General features: G+C 43.8%; 1 protein-coding gene across 1 annotated transcript in view; it reads right to left on the bottom strand.

The window, feature by feature from the left end:
• Positions 1 to 15,565, bottom strand: part of ABCC6 (ATP binding cassette subfamily C member 6) — a 77,227-nt gene extending 61,662 nt beyond the window's left edge. The window contains 7 exon segments of the mRNA XM_010370858.2: positions 751 to 882; positions 4,215 to 4,276; positions 6,400 to 6,525; positions 11,642 to 11,770; positions 11,910 to 12,035; positions 13,742 to 13,924; positions 15,490 to 15,565. Of these exon segments, the coding sequence (XP_010369160.2) occupies positions 751 to 882; positions 4,215 to 4,276; positions 6,400 to 6,525; positions 11,642 to 11,770; positions 11,910 to 12,035; positions 13,742 to 13,924; positions 15,490 to 15,525 (794 nt within the window). The 5' untranslated portion in view covers positions 15,526 to 15,565.
• Positions 15,566 to 23,981: the final 8,416 nt, after the last annotated feature.

Below are 23,981 nucleotides of genomic sequence, written 5' to 3' on the forward strand. Positions count from 1 at the left end.
ATTTGCAAGTTCTTTTCCATAAACCATCTTTTTTTCATCCCCATAAGCTATGAGCTGGGGCTAACGACATCCCCACTGAACAGATGAGAAAACTGAGGCCCAGGAAAGGAATTGCTCAGGTTATACAGTAAGTGAGCAGCTGCCTGCATGTTATGAGTCACCTCCCAACCCTCCACCCCGGCCTTAAAATACCTCTTTTGTTTCCTGCCTGTCATTCTGCCATGAGTTCCATGTTTGTAGGAACCTGTGATGCATTCTGGGAGGAACCATATATTGAGCCTGATCGGCGGTTACTACTTAGTGGGATCAGTTGGAAGGCAAGGTGGGGAGGCGGCAGGGCAGCAAGAGTAGTATTGGGGGCTGGACTGGGGGTCAAATGATGAGCTTTTCTTTTCTTCTTTTTTTTTTTTTTTTGAGACGGAGTCTCGCCCTGTCACTCAGGCTAGAGTGCAATGGTGAGATCTCCACTCACTGCAACCTCCGCCTCCTGGGTTCAAACGATTCTCCTGCCTCAGCCTCCTGAGTAGCTGGGATTACAGGTGTCCACCACCATGCCCAGTTAATTTTTGTATTTTTAGTAGAGATGGGGTTTCACTATGTTGGCCAGATTGGTCTTGAACTCCTGACCTCGTGATCCGCCTGCCTCGGCCTCCCAAAGTGCTGGGATTACAGGTGTGAGTCACCACACCTGGCCAATGATGAGCTTTTCTGAAGGAGCATCAGGTGAGTTCTCGACCTCCACTCACTCACCTCCGGGCTGCGCTGCGGTTCCTCATCCACGCCTTTTCAAGCCGGGAAACAAGTTCTTCTGAGGAGTTTTCGCTCCCAAGCGACCAGAGGTCTTTTGGTCTCAGTGGCCTCCTGTAGCCCCTCCAGACCAGCCTGCAAAAGATGGGCACCAGGACGAGCTTTTCCTGCCATTCACCTCTGCAGGATCCTGGCCAAGCAAGTAGCTGTGTGATTCTGGGTAAGTCACTTTACCTCTCTGTACCTCTACTGGCCCCTGGGTAAAAATAAAGCAATTCACTAACCCCATCTAACGTTTAGAGGGCACTTCTCAGTTCACAAAGATTGTCTCATTAATTCTTACGTGAGCCCATAAGATAGATTATTATGGTTTGTTTGTTTGTTTCAGATAGTCTTGCTCTGTCTCCCAGGCTGGAGTGCAATGGTGCAATCTCGGCTCACTGCAACCTCCACCTCCTGGTTCAAGTGATTCTCTCACCTCAGCCTCCTGAGTAGCTGGGATTACAGGCACCCACCACCATACCCAGCTAATTTTTGTATTTTTTGTAGAGATGGGGTTTCACCATGTTGGCCTGGCTGGTCTGGAACTCCTGGCCTCAGGTGATCCACCTGCCTCAGCCTCCCAAAGTGCTGGGATTACAGGCATAAGCCACCACACCTGGCCTGTAAATTGATAGTTTATAATTGTATAAGTGTATGAGTATATTATTATACATCTATTTTACAGATGGGGAAGGAAATAGAAATGCAGAGAGATGAAGTGGCTAAACCAAGGGATAGTGCTTGGCAAGGGAAACAGACATTTGCCTAGGAATGAGAAATCCATTGTCCAAAACTATCGTTGTAGAAGAAGCTTGAACTCCTCCCTTAGCTTTATTTTTTAAATTATTATTCTGTCTCACTCTGTTGCCTAGGCTGGAGTGCATTGGTGCGATCTGGGCTCACTGCAACCTCCACCTCCCTGGCTCAAGCGATTCTCATGCCTCAGACTCCCGAGTAGTTGAAATTACAAGTGCCCACCATCACACTTGGCTAATTTTTGTGTTTTTGTTAGAGATGGGATATCACCATGTTGGCCAGGCTGGTCTTGACCTACTGGCCTCAAGCAGTCCTCCCACCTCAGCCTCCCAAAGTGCTAGGACTACGGGTGTAAGCCACCACACCTGGCTAATTTTTGTGTTTATAGTAGGGACAGGATTTCGCCATGTTGGCCAGGCCGGTCTCGAACTCCTGGCCTCAAGTGATCTGCCTGGGTTGGCCTTCCAAAGTGTTGGGATTATGGGTGTGAGCCACTGCGCCTGGTCTCAGATCTCTTTAATCTTTCTGATGACACCAGCCAGAAGGTCTTGCCTGGTTCTCGTCTCTGACTCTTCTCTAAGCCTCACCAAGTTCCCTTTACTTTTTTATTTTTATTCTTTTTATTTTTTTGAGATGGAGTCTCACTCTGTTGCCCAGGCCGGAGCACACTTGTATGATCTCAGCTCACTGCAACCTCCACCTCCCGGGTTCAAGTGATTCTCCTGCCTCAGCCTCCCGAGTGGCTGGGATTACAGGCATGCGCCACCACATCTGGCTAATTTTTGTATTTTTAGTAGAGATGGGGTTTCACCATATTGGTCAGGCTGGTCTTGAACTCCTGACCTCAGGTGATCCACCCGCCTCAGCCTCCCAAGGTGTTGGGATTATTGGCATGAGTCACTGCGCCAGGCCACCAACTTCCCTTTTCTAATGCAGAGCCAACTTGGGGAAGCAGCTTTTCTGACACAGAAATTATTAATGTGCTTGATTTTCCCCGAAATTATTTTTGGAGTTCTCCTATATGGCAAGTGATGCTATAGATTTTTCCTGTTTTAGCAGTGATAGAAAGTTTCTTTTAAAAAACAGTTTATTAGAGTAGAAAAAGTGACTCAATTAAATTATATTTGCCCCAATAGGACAAAAAAGCATCAAGAGCGGTCCATAAGTGCTTCAGTTTGGGAAGCAGGGACTGGCTGCGCTAGTAGAGCTGTTTAGAAAACCTCTAAGCTCTTTCTACCAATTTCATACACCCAAAGCCTGATTTTTTTCATTTATTTAGTAGCCACTTAGGCCAGGTGCAGTGGTTCATGCCTGTAATCCCAGCATTTTGGGAGGTCAAAGTGGGTGGATCACCTGAGGTCAGGAGTTTGAGACCAGCCTGACCAACATGGTGAAACCCTGTCTCTACAAACAACTACAAAAATTAGCTGGGCATGGTGGCAGACGCCTATAATCCCAGCTGCTCAGGAAGCTGGGGCAGGAGAATCGCTTGAACCTGGGAGGTGGAGGTTACAGTGAGCTGAGAGCGTGCCATTGCACTGCCACCTGGGCAACAAGAGTGAAACTGTCTCAAAAAAAAAGAAAAAAAAAAAAAAAGCCCAAGCACAGTGGCTCATGCCTGTAATCCTAACACTTTGGGAGGCCAAGGTGGGTGGATCACCTGAGGTTGGGAGTTTGAGATCAGTCTGACCAACATGGAGAAACACCGTCTGTAATAAAAATACAAAATTAGTCGAGCGTAGTGGCGCATGCCTGTAATCTCAGCTACTCGGGAGGCTGAGGCAGGAAAATGGCTTGAACCCGGGAGGTGGAGGGTGCAGTGAGCCAAGATTGTGCCATTGCACTCCAGCCTGGGCAACAGGAGCAGAACTCCATCTCAAAAAAAAAAAAAAAAAAAAAAAATTACCACTTACACTCATTATGTGCCAGGCCCTGTTCTAAGTGCTTTACGGATCTGACCTTATTTAAGCTTCACAACCCTATGAGGTAGGTGCTATTATTAATCCCATTTTGAAGGAGTGGAGACTGAGGCACAGAGAGGTTAAATAACTTGTCCAAAGCTACACAGCTAGGAAGTGGTAGGGCCAGGATTCAAATCCACGTGTCAGGTGCTACTGAGGTCTGAATGCAGTGTGGTCAGGAGGGAGCACATCCTCAAGTGCCTGGTGAGCTGGCCCAGAAAAAGCAGCTGTTTTCTCTATCTGCCTGGAACCCTCCAGAAAGTAGACACTTGCTCCTTTATCTCCTCACCCCTGGGGCTTAGAACATAGTAGGTGCTTATTAAATGTTGGTGGAATGACTCAAGTCAAGTATTGGAGACAATTCTATTACTATCAAGCACCTGCTGTGTGCAAGCACTAAGCACTTTCTGTCTCATGAAGGTTGAATCGTCCCCATTTTACAGAGGGGAAAACTGAGACTCCGGGGGTTTGTGACATGGCCTGCTAAAAGGCAGAACCGGGATTCAAATCCAGATCTCACGCCAGTGAGTGAATGGGAACAGGATGCAGATGGTGGACACTGAACACAAAGAAGAAAGCACTAAGGCTGGGATGGAGAAAGCCTTGCTGGCCTTTGTAAGCATAGAGGAAGGGCCATGGGTGGGAATCAGAGCAGCAAATGCAGGTGGGTGAGGTACCACCCCAACCCTTTCTTGTGACTTTACTTACCCAGAAACCCACCAGAACATGGCTTTGGAGGGGAAGGATGCCCCAGCCTCTGGACAGGTGTTCTGCAACAGACAGAAATGGAGAAGGGAAGTATGTGGCAAGGGCAGGAAGATAGGGTGAACTGACTGTGTTTTTTTTTTTTGTTGTTGTTGTTGTTGTTTTGAGACAGGGGTTCACTCTTTTGCCCAGGCTAGAGTACAATGGTGTGATCTTGGCTCACTACTACCTCTGCCTCCTGGGTTCAAGCGATTCTTCTGCCTCAGCCTTCCAAAGAGCTGGGATGACAGGTGTGCACCACCACACACAGCTAATTTTTTGTATTTTTAGTAGAGACAGGGTTTCACCATGTTGGCCAGGCTGACCTGAAACTCCTGACCTCAAGCGATCTGCCTACCTTGGCCTCCCAAAATGCTGGGATTACAGGCGTGAGCCACTGCACCCAGCCCTGACTGTGTATTTAGTACTGAAAGTACACATCAAGGTGCCCTGTCTCCTTGCCAGAGGTGCACACCAGTGAGCTTGGTGCTTCCCAACAGGCAGGGTAAAAAGAGGTTGGGCCACAGGCCTGGCAATGTCCATAAGGTAAGAACTAACAGTGGCTCAGAAGAACAACTATGATTATACTGAAACCAAAACCTTGCTTTGCATCTCAGAAGCAAGGACCCTGCATAACGAAGACAATGGGATCCTTGACAATATCCCTTGGCAAATGTTGTGAAGAGAGACCTGTCATGGGATTTTGTCAGGTGCTCCAGGAAGATTACAACAGTCTGTACTCTTTACCAATAAGGCGTGAAGGTGCCCATTTCACATTTCTGCCATCACAGTTTATCAGCTTTTAAATTTTGTTGCTACTCTTGTAGGTGCAAAAAAGATTTCTATGATAGTTTTAATTATTCTCAAGCCTTCCAGCAATTTTTTTTTTCTTTTTTTTTGAGACAGGGTCTCCCTCTGTCACCCAGGTTGGAGTGCAGTGGTGCAGTCATAGCTCACTGCAGCCTTTGTCTCTTGGACTCAAGCAATCCTCCTGTTTCAGCCTCCACAGAGCTGCTCTATGGGACTCTACAGAACTACTCTGTAGTGGGACTACAGCCATGTACCACCACACTTGGCTATTTTTAAAAAAACTTTTTGTAGAGATGGGGTCTCACTGCATTACGTAGTCTGATGTAGAACACATGGGCACAAACAATCATCCTTCCTCAGCATCCCAAAGTGTTGAGATTACAGGTGTGATCTACTGCATCCAGCCCATTTGAACATCTATTTATATCATGTCAGATCAGTCTCTTCCTCAAAAGAATTGTTTCTTAGTTTTACAAACTGCTTCAATGTTACCTATTATAAATCTCTCATGAACTTCTCCTACAGAGCACGCACCCCAGGGGTAATTTTCTGTTTTCTCCTTCTTTTTTTTTTAAGGTGGAGTTTTGCTCTTTGTCACCCAGGCTGGAGTGCAATGGGACAAGCTCGGCTCACTGCAACCTCCACATCCTGGGTTCAAGGGATTCTCCTGCCTCAGCCTCCCGAGTAGTTGGGATTACAGGCGTGCGCCACCATGCCTGGCTAATTTTTGTAATTTTAGTAGAGACGGGGCTATACCCTGTTGGCCAGGCTGATTTTGAACTCTCGACCTCAAGTGATCCACCTGCCTTGGCCTCCCAAAGTGTTGGGATTACAGGCATGAGCCACTGTGCACAGCCAAGTTTCAACTTATTTGTTTAATTATGTGACCAACATCTGGTTCCCTTACTTGACCAGTAGCTACATGAGAACAGAAACTCTATCTGCTTGTTCACCACAGATCCTTAAGTCCTTGCTAGGGCATAGAGGGGGGTTGGCAAACTATGACCAAATCTGGCCTACTGCCCGTTTCTGCAAATAAAATTTTATTGCAACACAGCAGAATATTTTATTGCAACAGAATATTTGTTGACATATTCTGCTTTTGTGTTCAATGGCAGAGTTGAGTGGTTGTCACCGAAATCACTGTATGACTCACAGAGTCTAAAATATTTTCTCTTGGCCCACACAGAAAAAGTCTGCCAACTGTGGCACCGAGTAGAAATGCAATACACATTTTGCTGGATGGCTAAATGAATAAAAAATTAGAGACTTTTGGTCACTTGGGCGTGACTGAGACCTCAAAGTGGAATAGGAATGAGGTTGGAACTTGGTGACTTACAGACTGCTGGGGGTCTTCAGGGAAGAAGGGGGGTTGATCCGCCAAGCAGGAAAGCACAAACTGTGCCACCACCAGAGACAGGCATAGGTAGGTGGACAGGTGGCGGACAGGGTCACTCTGGAAGCCCTGTGGGAGGGAAAGCAGAAGGTAAGGAATGGAGGCAGAGGAGTGTGTTCAGAGGAGAGAAAAGGTTTCTGATGCTGAGGTCAGTATCCATGCTGGGGTCCAGGGCAAGAGTATTTGAAAGCCAGAGCCCTGGCATTCCTAGTGGTTCTAATTTTCTCTTCTTCTTCTTCTTTTTTTTTTTTTTTTTTTTTTTTTTAAGACAAAGTCTCACTCTGTCGCCCAGGCTGAAGTGCAGTGGCGTGATCTCGGCTCCCTGCAACCTCTGCCTCCTGGGTTCAAGTGATTATCCTGCTTCCGCCTCTTGAGCAGTTGGGATTACAGGTGCCTACCACCATGCCTGACTAATTTTTTAAAAATATTTTTAGTAGAGATGGGGTTTTGCCATGTTGGTCAGGCTGGCCTCAGACTCCTGACCTCAAGTGATCTGCCCGCCTTGGCCTCCCAAAGTGTTGGGATTACAGGTGTGAGCCACCATGCCCAGCAGGTCCTAATTTTCAAATACCCAATTTATGATATTCTGTTTGTACAAATGGTGGGCCAGGGCTGTGTCTGGGGGTTTGTCCTTAGCCACGTGATGACTGGCCACAGCTGCTGGGACAATGAGATGAAGAAACACTTTACCTTCTTTGTGCCACAAAGGAAATCCTTTCTCCATTCCACCCTCTACCCCAGTCTTCAACCCTGCTCCCCCTTGGCCAGTGTTCTCTGGTGTGCAGAGACGGGAGCTGGTTTTATTGAGCACTGGCTCTGCCCTGGGCACATGCAGCATTCTTGCCATACACAGTCTCATCAGCTGGGGTTTACTTGCTTCCTTTGACTCATGGGGAAACCAAGGCTCAGAGAAGTGACAGCACCTTGTTCAGGGACACGCAGATGATCTGGTCCAAAATTGCGATGCTCCTGCTGCCACGCCACAATGATTTTTGCATCTGCTGCCCTGTCATCTGGTCAGAAACACCCTAATTTTCTTTCTTTTTTTTAATTTAAAAAAATTTTAAAATTTACATATATGTGTGTGTGTATATATATGTGTGTATATATGTATACGTATATATGTATATGTATACATATATGTATATATACACACATATATACTTTTTTTTTTGGAGACAGAGTCTTGCTCTGTCACCCAGGCTGGAGTGCAGTGGCACGATCTTGGCTCACTGCAGCCTCTGCCTCCTGGGTTCAAGCAATTCTCCTGCCTCAGCCTCCCGAGTAGCTAGGATTACAGGCATGTGCCATGACCCCTGGCTAATTTTTGTATTTTAGTAGAGATGGAGTTTTACCATGTAGGCCTCAGGTGATCCACCTGCCTCGACCTCCCAAAGTGCTGGGATTACAGGTGTGGGATCACGCCCAGCCTGATATATATATTTCTGGGTGACGTGAGATGTTTTGATACAGGCACGCAATGCATAATAATCACATCAGGGTAAATGAGGTCTCCATCCCCTCAAGCATTTATCCTTTCTGTTATAAACAATCGATTTTACTCTTTTAGTTATTTTATTTTTTAGTCTATTATTGAGTTGGAGTCTCACTCTGTTGCCCAGGCTGGAGTTCAGTGGCTTAATTTTGGCTCACTGCAACCTCCGTCTCCTGGGTTCAAGCGATTCTCCTGCCTCAGTCTTCTGAGTATCTGAGCTTACAGGTGTGCACCACCACGCCTGGCTAATTTTTTTTGTATTTTTAGTAGAGACGGGGTTTCACCATGTTACCCAGGCTGGTCTTGAACTCCTGACCTCAGATGATCCTTCTGCTTCGGCTTTCCAAACTGCTGGAAAAAGTGCTCCACAGGTGTGAGCCACTGTGTCCAGACTCTTTTAGTTATTTTTAAATGAACAATTAAATTATTATTGACTATAGTCACCCTGTTGTGCCATCAAATAGGTATTATTCTTTCTATTTTTTGTACCCATTAACCATTCCCATGTCCCCCACGCACTATCCTTCCTAGCCCCTAGTAACCTTCCGTCTACTCTGTATATTCATGAGTTAAATTGTTTTAATTTTTAGCTTTCAGAAATAAGTGAGAACACGTAAAGTTTGTCTTTCTGTGCCTGGCTTATTTCACTTAACATCCATGTTGTTGAAAATGACAATACCTCATTCTTGTAGCTGCTTAGTATTCCATTGTGTTTTTACACCACATTTTCTTTATCAATTCACCTGTTGATGGACACTTAAGGTGCTTCCAAATCTTGGTTATTGTGAATGGTGCTGTAATAATCATACAGAGATATCTTCCATATACTGATTTTTCTTTCTTCCTAAGTCTTTTTGCTTGTGTTCAGGCATGTGATTTGTGCAGAACTGACTCTACTCCAAGGCTGAGTGGGTGATTGAGGCTTGGCCAATGAATACATTCTAGTCTTTTGGCTACCATGGCTGGGTTAGGAATGCATATAGCATCCCATGCTGGGTACTTGAGAGCTGGAACCACTGGGAGATTCTGCCGGGTTTGCTACGTGGTAGAACATAAGTCTGAAGGTATTGGTGGTTCTTCTTGCCCCTCCATTGGAGAATCAAGCTAACATGGCAAAGCTAAGAGGCAGAAGTGGAGATCTGGTACCTGGTCCCAGGCCTGGATCATTCATGCCTGGGAGATCCCATGGGTATGAGCTAATAAATACAGGAGCTAATAACCCCCCTGACCTTCCCTTTTCCTTAAGCTAGTGTGAACTGAGTTTTTATGGCTTTAAATCAGATCCCTAGTTTCAAATCACAATTCCTCTACTGGATTTTATACTCTTCTAGTTTTTTGGGTTTTTGTTTTTTTTTTTGTTTTTTTTTTTTCAGATAGCACACAACTGGATATTCCAATGACAATATGGCCCATCTTCCCTAAACTACCACTGTTTTCCCCACTGTTTCTCTCAGAAAGTTTGTTCTGAATTTGCCTGAGATGAACTTGGGCTCTGCACTCCCAAGCTTTGTGGCCCTGAGGCTGTCATTCCCTTCTCCTAGCCTTAGTCTCCCTTGTCTTTAAAATGGGACGGCTAGAATCCATCACTGGCTGGGCACATTGGCTCAAGCCTATAGTCCCAGCACTTTGGGAGGCTTAGGTGGGAAGATCACTTGAGCCTAGGAGTTTGAGACCAGCCTTGGGAACATAATGAGACTTTGTTTCTATTAAAAATAAAAAAGAAAAGAAAAAAGAAAAAAGAATCCATCACTGTGAACTATTGTGAGAATCCATTGAGGATAGCTGTGTAAGTGCCTGCCACAGTGCCTGCACATGGTTGGAACCCCGGAGTGTAAATGGTCCCAGTACTATTGTTTCTGTGCTGTGTCCCAAAAACCTGACTTATGTCAACTGTGGGAGCCCAGCCTTTCAGAAATTACTGAATACCCTGTGGAATTTCCCCTTAGTTACAAAGGTTCCTCTTTTAAAAACTCTGTCCTCGGTCAGGCGCTGTGGCTCACGCCTGTAATCCCAGCATTTTGGGAGGCTAAGGTGGGTGAGTCACTTGAGGTCAGGCATTTGAGACGAGCCTGGCCAACATGGTGAAACCCTGTCTCTACTAAAACTGCAAAAATTAGCTGGGCGTGGTGGCACATGCTTGTAATCCCAGCTACTCGGGAGGCTGAGGCATGAGAATCGATTGAACCCAGGAGGCGGAGGTTGCAGTGAGCCAAGATCGTGCCACTGCACTCCAGCCTGGGCGACAGAGCAAGACTCTGTCTCAGAATAAACAAACGAAAAATAAAAACCCTGTCCTTAAAGACAGGATGATGCTTCTCTACTTTCTCCTTTAGGGGCAGGATGGAGTAACCACTGGACTCAAGAAATGATCTGTGAGTCCAGACGTGGTGGCTCATGCCTATAATCCCAGCACTTTAGGAGGCTGAGGTCAGAGAATTGCTTGAGCCCAGGAGTTCAAGATCAGCCTGGGCAACAGAGCATGATATTGTCTCCACAAAAATACAATAATAAAGTAAAATATCTGAAACCTGCTGCCGCCTGATCATTGGTGTTAAGACAACCCCCTCTCCCAGAAGCCTTGGCTAAGCACTCTGTCGAGGCCACTGCTCCTCAGTAGGTGGGTGACTTTGTCCTCACCCCCAGGAGCACTTGGTAATATCGCGAGACATTTTGAGTTACTGCAATTGGATGATATGCTACTGGCATCTATCGGCGGAAGCCAGGGATGCTGTTTCACACTCTACAGCAAACAGGACAACCCTGTCCTCCCAGCAAAGACTTATCTGGCCACAACGTTACTAAAGCTGAGGTTGAGAGAAGTTGGTCTAGACTACATGTTTTTCTCTTTGCGGAGAAAATGACCCATCATGTCTCCCTAATATAGAAACGCTGCTTCTGGCCGGACACAGTGGCTCATGCCTGTAATCCCAACATTTTGGGAGGCCAAGGCGGGTGGATCACTTGAGGTCAGGATCACTTGAGGTCAGGAGTTCGAGACCAGCCTGGCCAACATAGTGAAACCTCGTCTCTGCTAAAAATACAAAAATTAGCCAGGTGTAGTGGCACGCACCTGTAATCCCAGCTACACAGGAAGCTGAGGCAGGAGAATCGCTTGAACCCGAGAGGCAGAAATTGCAGTGAGCCAAGATCATGCCACTTCACTCCAGCCTGGGCGATAGAGAGAGCCTCTCAAAAAAAAAAAAAAAAAAAAAAAAAAGGCTGCTTCCCAGATTGAGCAACAGAAATATGAGTGGGTGTGCAGAATGAGTGTGTAAATAAAGATGTATAGGAACGTGGGGAGGGTGAATCCATGAGATGAGGGGAAATGTGCACATAGAAGTATGTGTGCACACAGGTGTGTCTGTGCCCTGTGCCCAGGTTGTGTGTGTGTGCATGCATGCATGTGCTTGTGTGATGTATGAATCAGTTCATATAAGTGTGTGCGTCATGTGCAAGTGGCACGTGTGATGTGGGTATGTAAGACAGGAAATTGTGTTGATAAGAAATGTATGGGATGGTGGGTACTTACAGTTGTGGGAGTGGATTTTGTGTCTCTAGAGTGTAAGTCACTGGCTTATGTGTGTCACTGTGTAGAGAATAAGTCATATGTGGAAACGGGAGGAGGAAAGATGGGACCCAAGGCCAGAGCCACCATTTTGGTTTCCCGGGGTGGCCCACACCCCCACTTACCGCTCCGGAGGCCTGCTGGGCAGCGCTGGTAGCTGGTAAGACAAAGCAGAGAAGCCAGTACCCAAACAGCACTCCAGATGACTGGACTCCCTTTTTCCTCTCAGTGTGAATCAGGAACACTGCGAAGCTCTGGACGGGAAAGTCAGAGCAGGCCGCTTAGGGGAGGGTGGAGGCTGAGGGGAGCCTCTTCTCTTCCCCTCGCTCTTCACTGTGGCAGGCAAAGCAGCAGCTGGGAGCAAGCCAGGCTCCAGACAGAAGGCATCATTACCATCGTGGTAAGCCAGACGGTAGGGTGAATGAGGAATTCCGGGGCCTCAGACGTTCCTTGTTGGATTTTCCAAAGAGCGACAGCCACACTGGAGGTACACAGGACTATGAGGGCAAACCCAAGTACCTGAGGGTACAGGCTTAGATAAGCTTGGGGGGCAATAAGAGAGGTCACAGCAAACGGGTGGGCGACCCCATGTCCAACTGGGAGCTGGTTCTGCAACATCCTGGCTGGGGCCCTGTAACAAACCAGTATCACCAGCTGGCAATGTGCCAACGTGAACGATGTGTAAAGGGCATTGCAGATCGGTCCTGATCTGTAATTGTCATATAAATAATGTACAGCAAGGGCTTGAGCCAGTCGAGTGTTTTCCGAAATGCAGGAAGTGCTCCAATCAAGCACATGTCAGATGACTTTGGGTGTGAAGAAACAGCAGGAAATGAAATGTACTCACCAGGTAAAAAACTATCCTCTCTCCAAGTCATTTTCAATCCCTGCTATGAAATCAAGGAGTCAGTAAGTCTCTAGGGTCTCTCTAATATATATTGGTTTCTCTATTGAATAAAAGAAAGGAAGAAAATGAGAGAACATGTACACACCAGAGAGAAGGCCAGAGCTAAGGCATATTGGAGGAACTGCTCAAAGAACCTCAGTTTAAAGCAGAAGTTGGCAAACTATCAATCATCAAAGAAAAATAAAAAGCATATGTCATGACAGGTGAAAATTACATGGAATCCAAATTTCAGTGACTACAAATAAAGTTTTATTGAAACACAGTCCGCCGGGGGTGATGGCTCGTACCTGTAATCCCAGCACTTTGGGAGGCCAAGGCAGGCAGATCACCTGAGGTCAGGAGTTGGAGACCAGCCTGGCCAACATGGCGAAACTCTGTTTCTACTAAAAATACAAAAAAAAAAAAAAAAAAAAAAAGCGAGGTATGGTGGTGGGCACCTGTAATCCCAGCTACTTCGGAAGCTGAGGCAGGAGAATCACTTGAACCCAGGAGGCGGACATTGCAGTGAGCTGACATCACACCATTGCACTCTAGCCTGGGTGACAAGAGCAAAACTGCATTTCAGAAAAAAAAAAAAAAGTAACACAGTCATGACTATTGTCTATGGTTATGACTATTGCATTCATTCTGGAATGGCAGAGTTCAGTGTTCGGAAGGAAGATTATCTGGCTCACAAAGTCTCAAATACTATGTACTGCTTGGCTCTTTAAGTTTGCCAACCCTTGGGTTGTTGGTGGGTGATTATGCAAAAATTGACACAATGGCAGAAGAATGAATGAACTCTGAAGAACATTCTTTAGAAGCCTACAAGAACGGAGTAGAAGAGGATGGATGAGCAGAAAGGCTCACACTTGGAATGCCAGTGTTTATTTAACACACTAAATACATATCACATATAAAAATTGTCCTATCATACAGCCAGTGGGGGAACATAAAAATAAATGCATAACTTTTTAAAAGGTTCATCCCAATGTGGCCCTAAAATTACCTTGTGTACCCAAGAGTCTACATGGTATGTTTTGGAAAATGCCAGGTTATGGTAGTTATAAACTGTCCGGGAACATGGGAGTGTATGTATGTGTTTGTGCATGTATGTGTTTTTGCATGCATGTATTTTCGGAATTACAAAATCTGTTTGGGAGAACCATGTTCCACCGAGTTGACCTCTGTAACCTCTCTAATATTGCTCTGTTTGATTAACAGATTCCCTTCTACACCCTGATAGGAGGAGTCTGCTTTAAGACTTCACCAGGTTCCAGCCTCTCCCCTGCCTCCCCCCACCATTGCCTGGTTCCAGGCTCCCAGGGATGGCAGCTACCATCTTGGCTTTGAAGAGTGGGGACATCCGGAGGTAGCCCCGGCCATGGTGGTGGATGAAGAGGAGGTAGATGGGACCAAGGACCCAGAGGTACATGGGGGGCACCCAGACCCCTGCTGTTCTCAGGAAACACAGGCTCAGCAGGCTGGTGGCAGCAGGTTCAGGCTCTGTCTGGTTCCAGACCTGAGGGAACACCAGGAGGCCCCTTAGGATGGTATAAGGCGGGGTACCCAACTCACCTGCCCGGGGGCCCAGGCAATTTTTTGAATCTTTAACATTTATACAAAAATGTGCCGAGCACTCTTTGGAATACCTAATAATTCTCAACTCCTTTCATCCTGACATTAACCCTAGGTAGATGCAATTATCATATTGATTTACAGGTGAAGAAGCCGAGGACCAGAAAGGTTGAGTAACTTGGCTGACTTTACCCAGCTGAGGAGTGGAAGGACTGGTATTTGAACCCAGGGAACTGGGCCATGTGATCTAGGAGACCTGAGCTCCATAATCATTGCTAGGCACAGACCATCAGTTAATCCTTATAACAACTCCAGCACATAGGCAGTGCTGTCCTCATTTCAGAGACCAGCAGACCGAGGCACCAATCGGGGAACTGCCTCCCTCAGGGCCACATAAATGGGAAGTAGCAGAGCTGACTCTGACCCAGGCTTATCTGACCCCAAATCTTGTTCGACTGGTGGTCTTGATGTGTGATTTATTTTTATTTTTTATTAATTAATTTATGTTTTAGAGACAGAGTCTCACTCTGTTGCCCAGGCTGAAGTGGCACAACCAAAGCTCACCAAAGCTTTGAACTCCTGCCTCAAGCAATCCTCCAACCTCGGCCTCCCAGAGTGCTGGGATTACAGGCATAAGCTGCCTCACCAGGCCTGGCTATATATATATATTTTTTTTTATGTTTTGTAGAGATGGGGAGTCTTTCAATGTTGCCCGTGCTGGTCTCGAACTCCTGGCCTCAAGCAATCCTCCTGCCTCAGCCTCCTAGGTACTGGGATTACAGGCAAGAGCCACTGGCCCAGCTTAATGTGTTATTTTCATATCAGCAGGTCTGCTGGTCCTATCTAACCCTAGAACAAATTTGAAGTTTAGTGGACATGGCCTCTTCAATTCTCTCTCCCCTGTCTTTTTACTCCCCCTGGTTTCACAACTTACTGGCTGTGCGAACTTTAACCTCTCTGTGTCTCAGTTTCCTTCCCTGCAGAAGGTGAATAATGAGACTCTACCTCTATGAGCTGTATTAAATGGATTAATAGCAGCAAAGTTCATAGCAGCATGGCACAAGGTTGGGCACAAGGCTAGGCACAGAGGAAGCCCTCAGTTCATACCAACTTATCCCTTCATCTCCCTGGCCCTCGAAATGCTGGCAGTTTGCAACCCCCACCCTCACCCCATGAACTCCACTCTCTGGAGTCCTTTGCTAAGAGCAATGGAGAAAGAAACCAGAGAGGTAAGGCTCTCTGGGGGTAGGAGGGCTCGGAGCACCCACTAGCTTTATGCAAATAAGGGTCAAAGCCCCTAGTAGCTGGGAGGTCTGGTGGCCCCTTAGACTGAGCTGGGCTGTCGGGGGCGCTGGGTTGGTGAAAGGAGTCCAACCCGCTGCAGTGAGGGGTGCTGGAGTAAGTCTCCTCGCTTCCCGGGTCCAGGAATCCCTAGTATCGCAGCCCGAGAGCGCTGCAGCCAAACCAAGCCTGGAAAAGGAGAGGGGGGCGCGATGGGGGGGCACTCACCCCCTGCCCCGCACAGGGCTCAGCAGGCGCGGCCATCGGCGCCTTCTGTCGTCGTGGGTCCCAGCGTCTGTCTGCCGCTAAGTCTCTGGGCAGACTGCTCCGCCTCGCTCCTGCCAGGGAAGGGGCGGGGCTGGGCTGGTCCGGCTGGGATTCGAGCTCTGGGATCGGGAGGCGCCGGGCAAGGTCCAGATGCATGGTGGGGGTGAGGTCACGGGAGGTGAAAACAGTCGAGGTGGGGGAGGGAGGAGCGGAGGAGAGAGGCGCTCGGGGAGCTGGGACAGGCACCGGGTTGGGGGGTCCCGGAACCCCTGAAATTTCAGTGACATCTCCATAGTTCCCTCTTCCCCCTGCAACAAGAATCACTCCAAACTTCCCAAACACTTTGGACCCAGCAATTTCCAGGAGTTCATCCCAATGAGAGAACCGAAAGGTGTGCACACGTTAGTAACAAGGAGGCCTGGTGACCGCCTAAGCTTCCAATCGCGGGGACCACTGGGTCAAGGCCAAGAGGATGGAGACCACGTCACAGTCACCTCACTGCTGGAATGGAGGGTGGTAGGGAGAACTTAGAAGATTATGCAATGGGCTGGCAGGGCTGTACCCGGTCGCCCTGGTAAGCAGAGACTCAAGAAACCTCTGGGGTCCTGTTTTCGGGTCGTGTGATCCCAGGAGTGCACGTGGGCCCCTTGGGTGTCTGAATAGAGAGGCACGGGAGGGAGGGCCGCACTCCTGCAGTCTCACTCTGCTGGCGTAGCGGGCAGCTGCCAACTCCCACCCCACCCTGCACCAGGGGCTCCTGAGTCGGCAGATGAAGCATTTTATAAATTCTATTTTAAATACGTTTTTTAAACTTGTCAGATCTTTGTCTTCATTTCAGTCCCTGCGCCTCTGCCTCTTGCTGTGGCCGCTTATTTAACACTGGGGGGTTACGCTCTGCTAAGTCCCAGGGGGAGACTGTTCCTAATATCTGAGGGAGACATTACTCCGAATAACACGCTGGGTGAACACCACCTGTGTACAGCCTCTGATATTATTCGTAATATCCAAGGGAGATACTGTCCTAATATCCCAGTGGGTGAACACCATGTGTGTAAACCCTGTGATATTACTCGAAATATCCGAGGGAGATATTACTCCTAATATCACAGTGGGTGTACATCCTGTGATATTATTCGTAATATCCGAAGGAGATTTTACTCCTGATATCACAGTGGGAGTACACACTGTGATATTATTTGTAATATCCAAGGGGGATTTTACTCCTGATATCACAGTGGGTGTACACCCTGTGATATTATTCATCATATGCTACAGATATATTACTCCAAATCTCACAGTGGGTGTACACGCTGTCATATTATTTGTAATATCCTAGGGATATATTACTCCTAATATCACAGTGGGTGTACACCCTGTGATATTATTCATAATATCCTAGAAAGATAATACTTTTAATATCACAGTGGGTGTACACCCTGTGATATTATTCATAATATCATATGGAGATATTACTCCTAATATCACGATGTACACCCTGTGATATTATTTGTAATATCCTAGGGAGATATAACTCCTAATATCACGGAGGGAGTACACTGTGCAATATTATTCGTAATATCCTAGAAAAATAATACTTTTACTATCACAGTGGGCATACACTCTGTGATAATATTCATAATATCCTAGGGAGATACAACTCCTAATATCACAGTAAGTGTACACTATGTGATATTATTCATAATATCATAGGGAGCTATTACTTTTAATTTCACAGTGGGTGTGCACCCTATGATATTACTTGTAATATCCTAGAAAGGTATCACTCCTAATATCACAGTGGCTGTACACACTGCGATATTATTCATAATATTCTAGGGAGATATCACTCCTAATCTCACAGTGGGTGTACACCTTGTGATACTATTTTTAATGTCCTAGAAAGATATTACTTTTAACATCACAGTGGGTGTGCAGCCTGTGATATGATTCGAAATATCCTAGGGCGATATTACTCATAACATCATAGTGAGTGTATACCTGTGATATGATTTGTAATATTTTAGGGAAAAAATCTCCAAATATCACAGTGGGTGTAAACTCTGTGATATTATTTGTAATATCCTAGTGAGATATTGCTCCTAAAATCACAGTGGGTGTACATAACGTGTGTACACCTTGTGATATTATTCATAATTTCCTAGGGAGATATTACTCCTAATATCACAGTGGGTGTACAGCCTGTGATATCATTTGTAAATTTCTAGGGAGATGTTAATTCTAATATCACAGTGGGTGTACACGCTGTCATATCATTCATAATATCCTTGGGAAATATCACTCCTAATATCACAGTGAATGTATACCCTGTGACATTATTCATAATATCTGAGGGAGATATTACTTCTAACATCACACTGGGTGTACACCCTGTGATATTATTCGTAATAACCGAGGGAGATATTACTTTTAATATCAGAGTAGTTGTACACTGTGTGATGTTATTCATAATATTCAAGGGAGATATTACTCCTAATATCACAGAGGGTGTACACCCTGTGATATTATTCATAATATCCTAGAGAAATATTACTCCTAATTTCACAGTGGGTGTACACTCTGTGATAACATTTGTAATATCCCAGGATGATGTGACTCCTAATATCACAGTGAGTGTACACCATGTGTGTAAACCCTGAGATATTATATTTAATATACTAGAAAGATATTACTCCTAATATCACAGTGGATGTACATGTGTGTACATCCACTGTGATATTATTCATAATATCTTAGGGAGATATTATGCTAACAACAGAGTAGATGTACACCATGTGTGTAAACCCATTGTGATATTATTCATAATATCCTAGGAAGCTATTACTCCTAATATCCCAGTGAGTGTATACCCTGTGATATTATTCGTAATATCCTAGGGAGCTATTACCCCAATATCACAGCGGGTGTACACTCTCTGATATTATTTGTAATATCCTAGGGAGTTATTACTCCTAATATCACAGTGGGAATACATCCTGTGATGCTATTTGTAAAATCCTCAGAAACTGTTACTCCTAATATCCCAGTGAATGTACACCCTGTGGTATTATTCATAATATTCTAGGGAGCTATTACCCCAATATCACAGCGGGTATACACTCTCTGATATTATTTGTAATATCCTAGGGAGTTATTACTCCTAATATCACAGTGGGAATATATCCTGTGACACTATTTGTAAAATCCTCAGAAACTGTTACTCCTAATATCACAGTGAGTGTACACCCTGCTGTTATTCATAATATCCTGGGAGCTATTACTCCTAATGTCACAGCAGGTGTAAACCCTTTGATGTTATTTGTAATACCCTAGGTACCTATTACTCCTAATATCACAGTGGTTGTACACCCTGCAATGTTATTTGTAACAATCTAGGAGGCTATTACTCCTAATATCACATTAGGTGTACTTCCTGTGATGTCATTTTTAATATCCTAGAGAGTGATTACTCCTAATATCACAGTGAGTTTGCACCCTTTGATGTTATTCATAATATTCTAGAGAGCCATTACTCCTAATATCAGAGTCAGTGTACAACATGTGATGTTATTCGTAATACCCTAGGGAGCTATTACTCCTAATTTCACTGTGGGTGTGCACTCTGTGATGTTATTCGTAATAACCTAGAAAGCGATTACCCCTAATATCACTGTGAGTGTACACTCTATGATGTTATTCATAATATCTTAGGGAGTTATTACTCTTAATATCACAGTGGGTGTACACCCTGTGATGTTATTCATAATATCTTAGGGAGTTATTACTGTTAATATCACAGTGGATGTACACCCTGTGATGTTATTTCTAATATCCTAGGGAGCGATTACTCCTAATATCACAGTGAATGTACACCCTGTGATGTTATACATAATATCCTCAGGAGTTATTACTCCAAATGTCACAGTGGGTGTACACCCTGTGATGATATTCTTAATATCCTAGGAAGCTATTTCTCCTAATATCAGAGTGGGTGTACATGCTGTGATGTTATTTGCAATATCATAGAAAGATACTACTCCTAATATCACCATGGGTGTACACACTGTGATTTTATTCATAATATCTTAAGGAGATAATTACTCCCAGTATCACAGTGGGTGTACACTCTATGATGTTATTCATGATATCTTAAAGAGATATTACCCATAGTATCACTGTGGGTGTAAACTCTGTGATATTATTCATAATATCCTGGGGAGATATTACTCCTACTATCACATACGGTGTACTCTCTGTGATATTATTAAAAATACCTTAGAGAGATATAATTTTAATTTCAAAGTGGGTGTACACCCTGTGATTTTATTCGTAATATCTTAGGAAAGTATTACTTCTAATATTGCAGTGTGTGGACACCTTGTTATATTATTTGTAGTATACTAGGGAGATATTACTGCTAATATCACAGTGAAAGTACACCCCGTGATATTATTAGTAATATCCTAGAAAAAAGGGTGTACACCCTTCAATATTATTTGTAATATTCTATGGAGATATAACTACTAATATGACAGTGGGTGTACATACTGTGATATTGTATGTACTTTCCTAGGGAGATATTACTCATAATATCTTAGTGGGTGTACATCCTCTGATATTATTCGTAATATTCTCGGTAGGTAATACTCCTATTATTCACAGTGGGTCTACACCCGCTAATGTTATTCATAGTATCCCAGGGAGCTATTTCTCCTAATATCCCTGTGGGTGTACACCCTGAGAAGTTACTCGTAATGTCCTAGGAAGTTATTACTCCTAATATCACAGTGGGGGTACACAGTGGGTGTAGTATTCTAGGAAAATATTACTCCTAATATCACCGTGAATTTACATCCTGTGATATTATTCGTAATATCCTAGAAAGATATTACTTTTAATATCACAGAGAGTCTACACCCTGTAATTATTCATAATATCCTAGGAAGATATTACTCATAATATCACAGTGGGTGTACACCCTGTGATGTTATTCGTAATTTTCTAGTGAGATATAACTTTAAATGTCACAGTGGGTGTAAAGCCTGTAATACTATTCATAATATCCTAGGGAGATATTACTCCTAATATAACAGTGGGTGTACACCCTGTGATATTATTTGTAGTATCCTAGACAGATGTTATTCCTAATATCACAGTGAGTGTGCACAGTGTGATATTATTTGTAACATTTTAGGGAGATATTAATATACAGTGGGTGTACACTCTGTGATTCATTCGAAATATCCTAAGGAGATATTACTTCTAACATCACAGTGGGTGTACAACATGTGTGGACAATCTTTGACATTATTCACAATATCGTACAGAGATATTACTACTATATCACTATGAGTGTACACCCTGTGATATTATTCGTAACATCCTAGGGAGACATTACTCTTAATATTACCGTGAGTGTACACCCTGTGATATTATTCATAATATCCTAGCAAGATATGACTTCTAGTATCACAGTGGACGTATACCCTATGATATTATTTGCAATATCCTGAGGAGATATCACTCCTAATATCACAGGTATTATGAATCATATCAAGATATTATTCACCATATCTTTGGGAGACACCACTCCTTATATCACAGTGTGTGTACACCCTGTGATGTTACTCATTATAATCTAGGGAGATATCACTCCTAAAATCAAAGGTGGTGTACACCTCTGTGAATAATATTCACTCTGTGAATATTATTTGTTATATTCTGGGGAGGTATCACTCCTAATATCACAGGGGCATACATCCCTTTTGATATTACTCGTCATATTTTAGGGAGATACCACTCCCAATATCACAAGGAGCGTCATATCCTAGGGAGATATAACTTTTAATTTCACAGGGGTTGTAAACCCCTTGTTATATTATTTGTCATATCCTAGGGAGATATTATTCCTAAAATCACAGTAGGTGTATATGCTGTGAGATTATTTGTGGTATCCTAGAAAGACATTGCTCCTAATATCACGGGGATGTACACTCCTTGTGATATCATTTGTCATATCCTAGGAAGATATTACTCCTAAAATCACAGTGGGTGTACATGTGTGAGATTATTCGTGGTATCCTAGAAAGACATTACTCCTAATATCACGGGGGTGTACACTCCTTGTGATATTATTTGTCATATTCTAGGAAGATACCACTCCTTATATCACACCCCCTGCATTGTTATTCATCATATTCTAGGGAGATATCACTCCTACCCTGTAATAGTATTCATAATATGTTAGGGAGCTATTACTCCTAATATCACAGTGGGTGTGGCCCCTGTGTGTACACCCTGTTATACTATTTGTAATATCCTAGGAAAATATTACTCCTAATATCACAGTGAGTGTACACCATGTGTGTATACCCTGTGACAGTATTCGTAATATCTTACAGAGATATTTCTCCTAATATCACAGTGGGTGTACACCATGTGATATTATTTGTAATATCCTAGGGAGATACTACTTCAAATATCACAGTGGGTGTAGACCTTGTGATATCACTCATAACATCCTAGGCAGATATTACTCCAAATATTACAGTGTGTGTATACCATGCGTGTACATTCTGTGAAATTTTCATAATATTTTATAGAGTTAATATTCCCTCCTAATAACACAGTGGGTGTACACCGTTTGGTATTGTTCGTAATATTTTAGGGTGATATTACCTCTGATATCACAGTGGGTGTACACAGTGAGTGATATTATTCGTCATATCCTAGAAAGGGATCACTCCTAACATCGCAAAGCGTGTACACTTTGTGATATTATTCATCATATCCCAGGGTGATATCACTCCTAATATCACAGTGGGTGTACACTTTGTGATATTATTCATCATATCGCAGAGAGATGTCACTCCTAATATCATAGGGGGTGTACCCCACTTTGATACTATTTGTCATATTTTAGGAAGATATTACTCATAATATCACAGTGGGCATACACCTTCTGTGATATTATTCATCATTTCCCAGGGAAATATCACCCCTAATATCACAGAAGGTGTACACCCCTGTGACATTAGGCGTCATATCTTAGGGACACACTACTCCAAATATTACAGGTGGTGTACACTCATTGTGATACTATTCGTGATATCCTAGGGAGATATCACTCCTAATATAACAAGGTGTACAACTCTTGTGATATTATCTGTCATATCTTAGCTAGATATCACTCCTAATATCACGGGGGTGTACTTTCCTTGTGATATTATTCATCATATCCTAGGGAGATATCACTCCTAATATCACACCTTCTGTGGTAGTATTCATCATTTCCTAGGGAGATATCACTTCTAATATTACAAAGGGTGTACAGCCTTTCTGATATTATTCGTCATATCCTAAGAAGATATCTCTCCTAGTATCACAGTGGGTGTACCCCTTGTGATATTGTTTGTAATATTCTAGGGTGATATCACTCCTAATATCACAGTGGGTGTAAACCATGTGATACTGTTTGTAACGACCTAGGGAAAAATTACTCCTAATATGACAGTGGGTGTACAACCTGTAATACTATTTGTAATATCCTAGGGAGATATCACTCTTGATACCACAGTGGGTGTACATGCTGTGATATTATTCATAATATCCTAAAAAGATATAACTCCAAATATCACAGTGGGCATACACCCTGTGCTATTATTCATAATATTCTTGGTAGATATTACACCTAATGTCACAGTGGGGGTACACCCTGTGACATTATCCCTAATATCTTAGGGAGATAGTACTCCTAATATCACAGTGGGTGTAAAACTTGTGATATTATTTGTAATATCCTAGTTAGACATTACTCCTAATATCACAGTGGGTGTAAAACTTGTGATATTATTTGTAATATCCTAGTTAGACATTACTCCTAATATCAAAGTTTGTGACCACCACATGTGTATACCCTGTGATATTATTTGTAATATACGTGGGAGATATTTCTCCTAATATCACAGTGGATGTACAAGCAATATCACATGATGTACACCCACTGTGATATTAGGAGTGATATCACCCTAGAATATTACAAATAATATCACAGGGTGTACACCCAACGTGATATTAGGAGTGATATTTTCCTAGGATATTATGAGTAATATCACAGGGTGCCCACTGTGATATTAGGAGAAATATCTTCTTAGAATATGAGGAATATGTCCTAGGGATATATTACCCCTAATGTCACAGTGCATGTACCCCATGTGTGTATGTCCTGTGATAGTATTATTAATATCCTAGAAAGATATTACTCCTAAAATCACAGTGGGTGTACATGCTGTGATAGTATTCGTAATATCCTAGAAAGACATTACTCCTAATATCACATTACTCCTAGTATCAGAGAGGGTGTACATTCCTTGTGATATACATTATTCATTATATCCTAGGAAGATACCACTCCTTATATCACGCCCCCAGTGTTGTTGTTCATCATATTCTCGGGA

This window comes from Rhinopithecus roxellana, chromosome 20, assembly GCF_007565055.1.
Source record: "Rhinopithecus roxellana isolate Shanxi Qingling chromosome 20, ASM756505v1, whole genome shotgun sequence".
NCBI classification, from domain to species: domain Eukaryota; kingdom Metazoa; phylum Chordata; class Mammalia; order Primates; family Cercopithecidae; genus Rhinopithecus; species Rhinopithecus roxellana.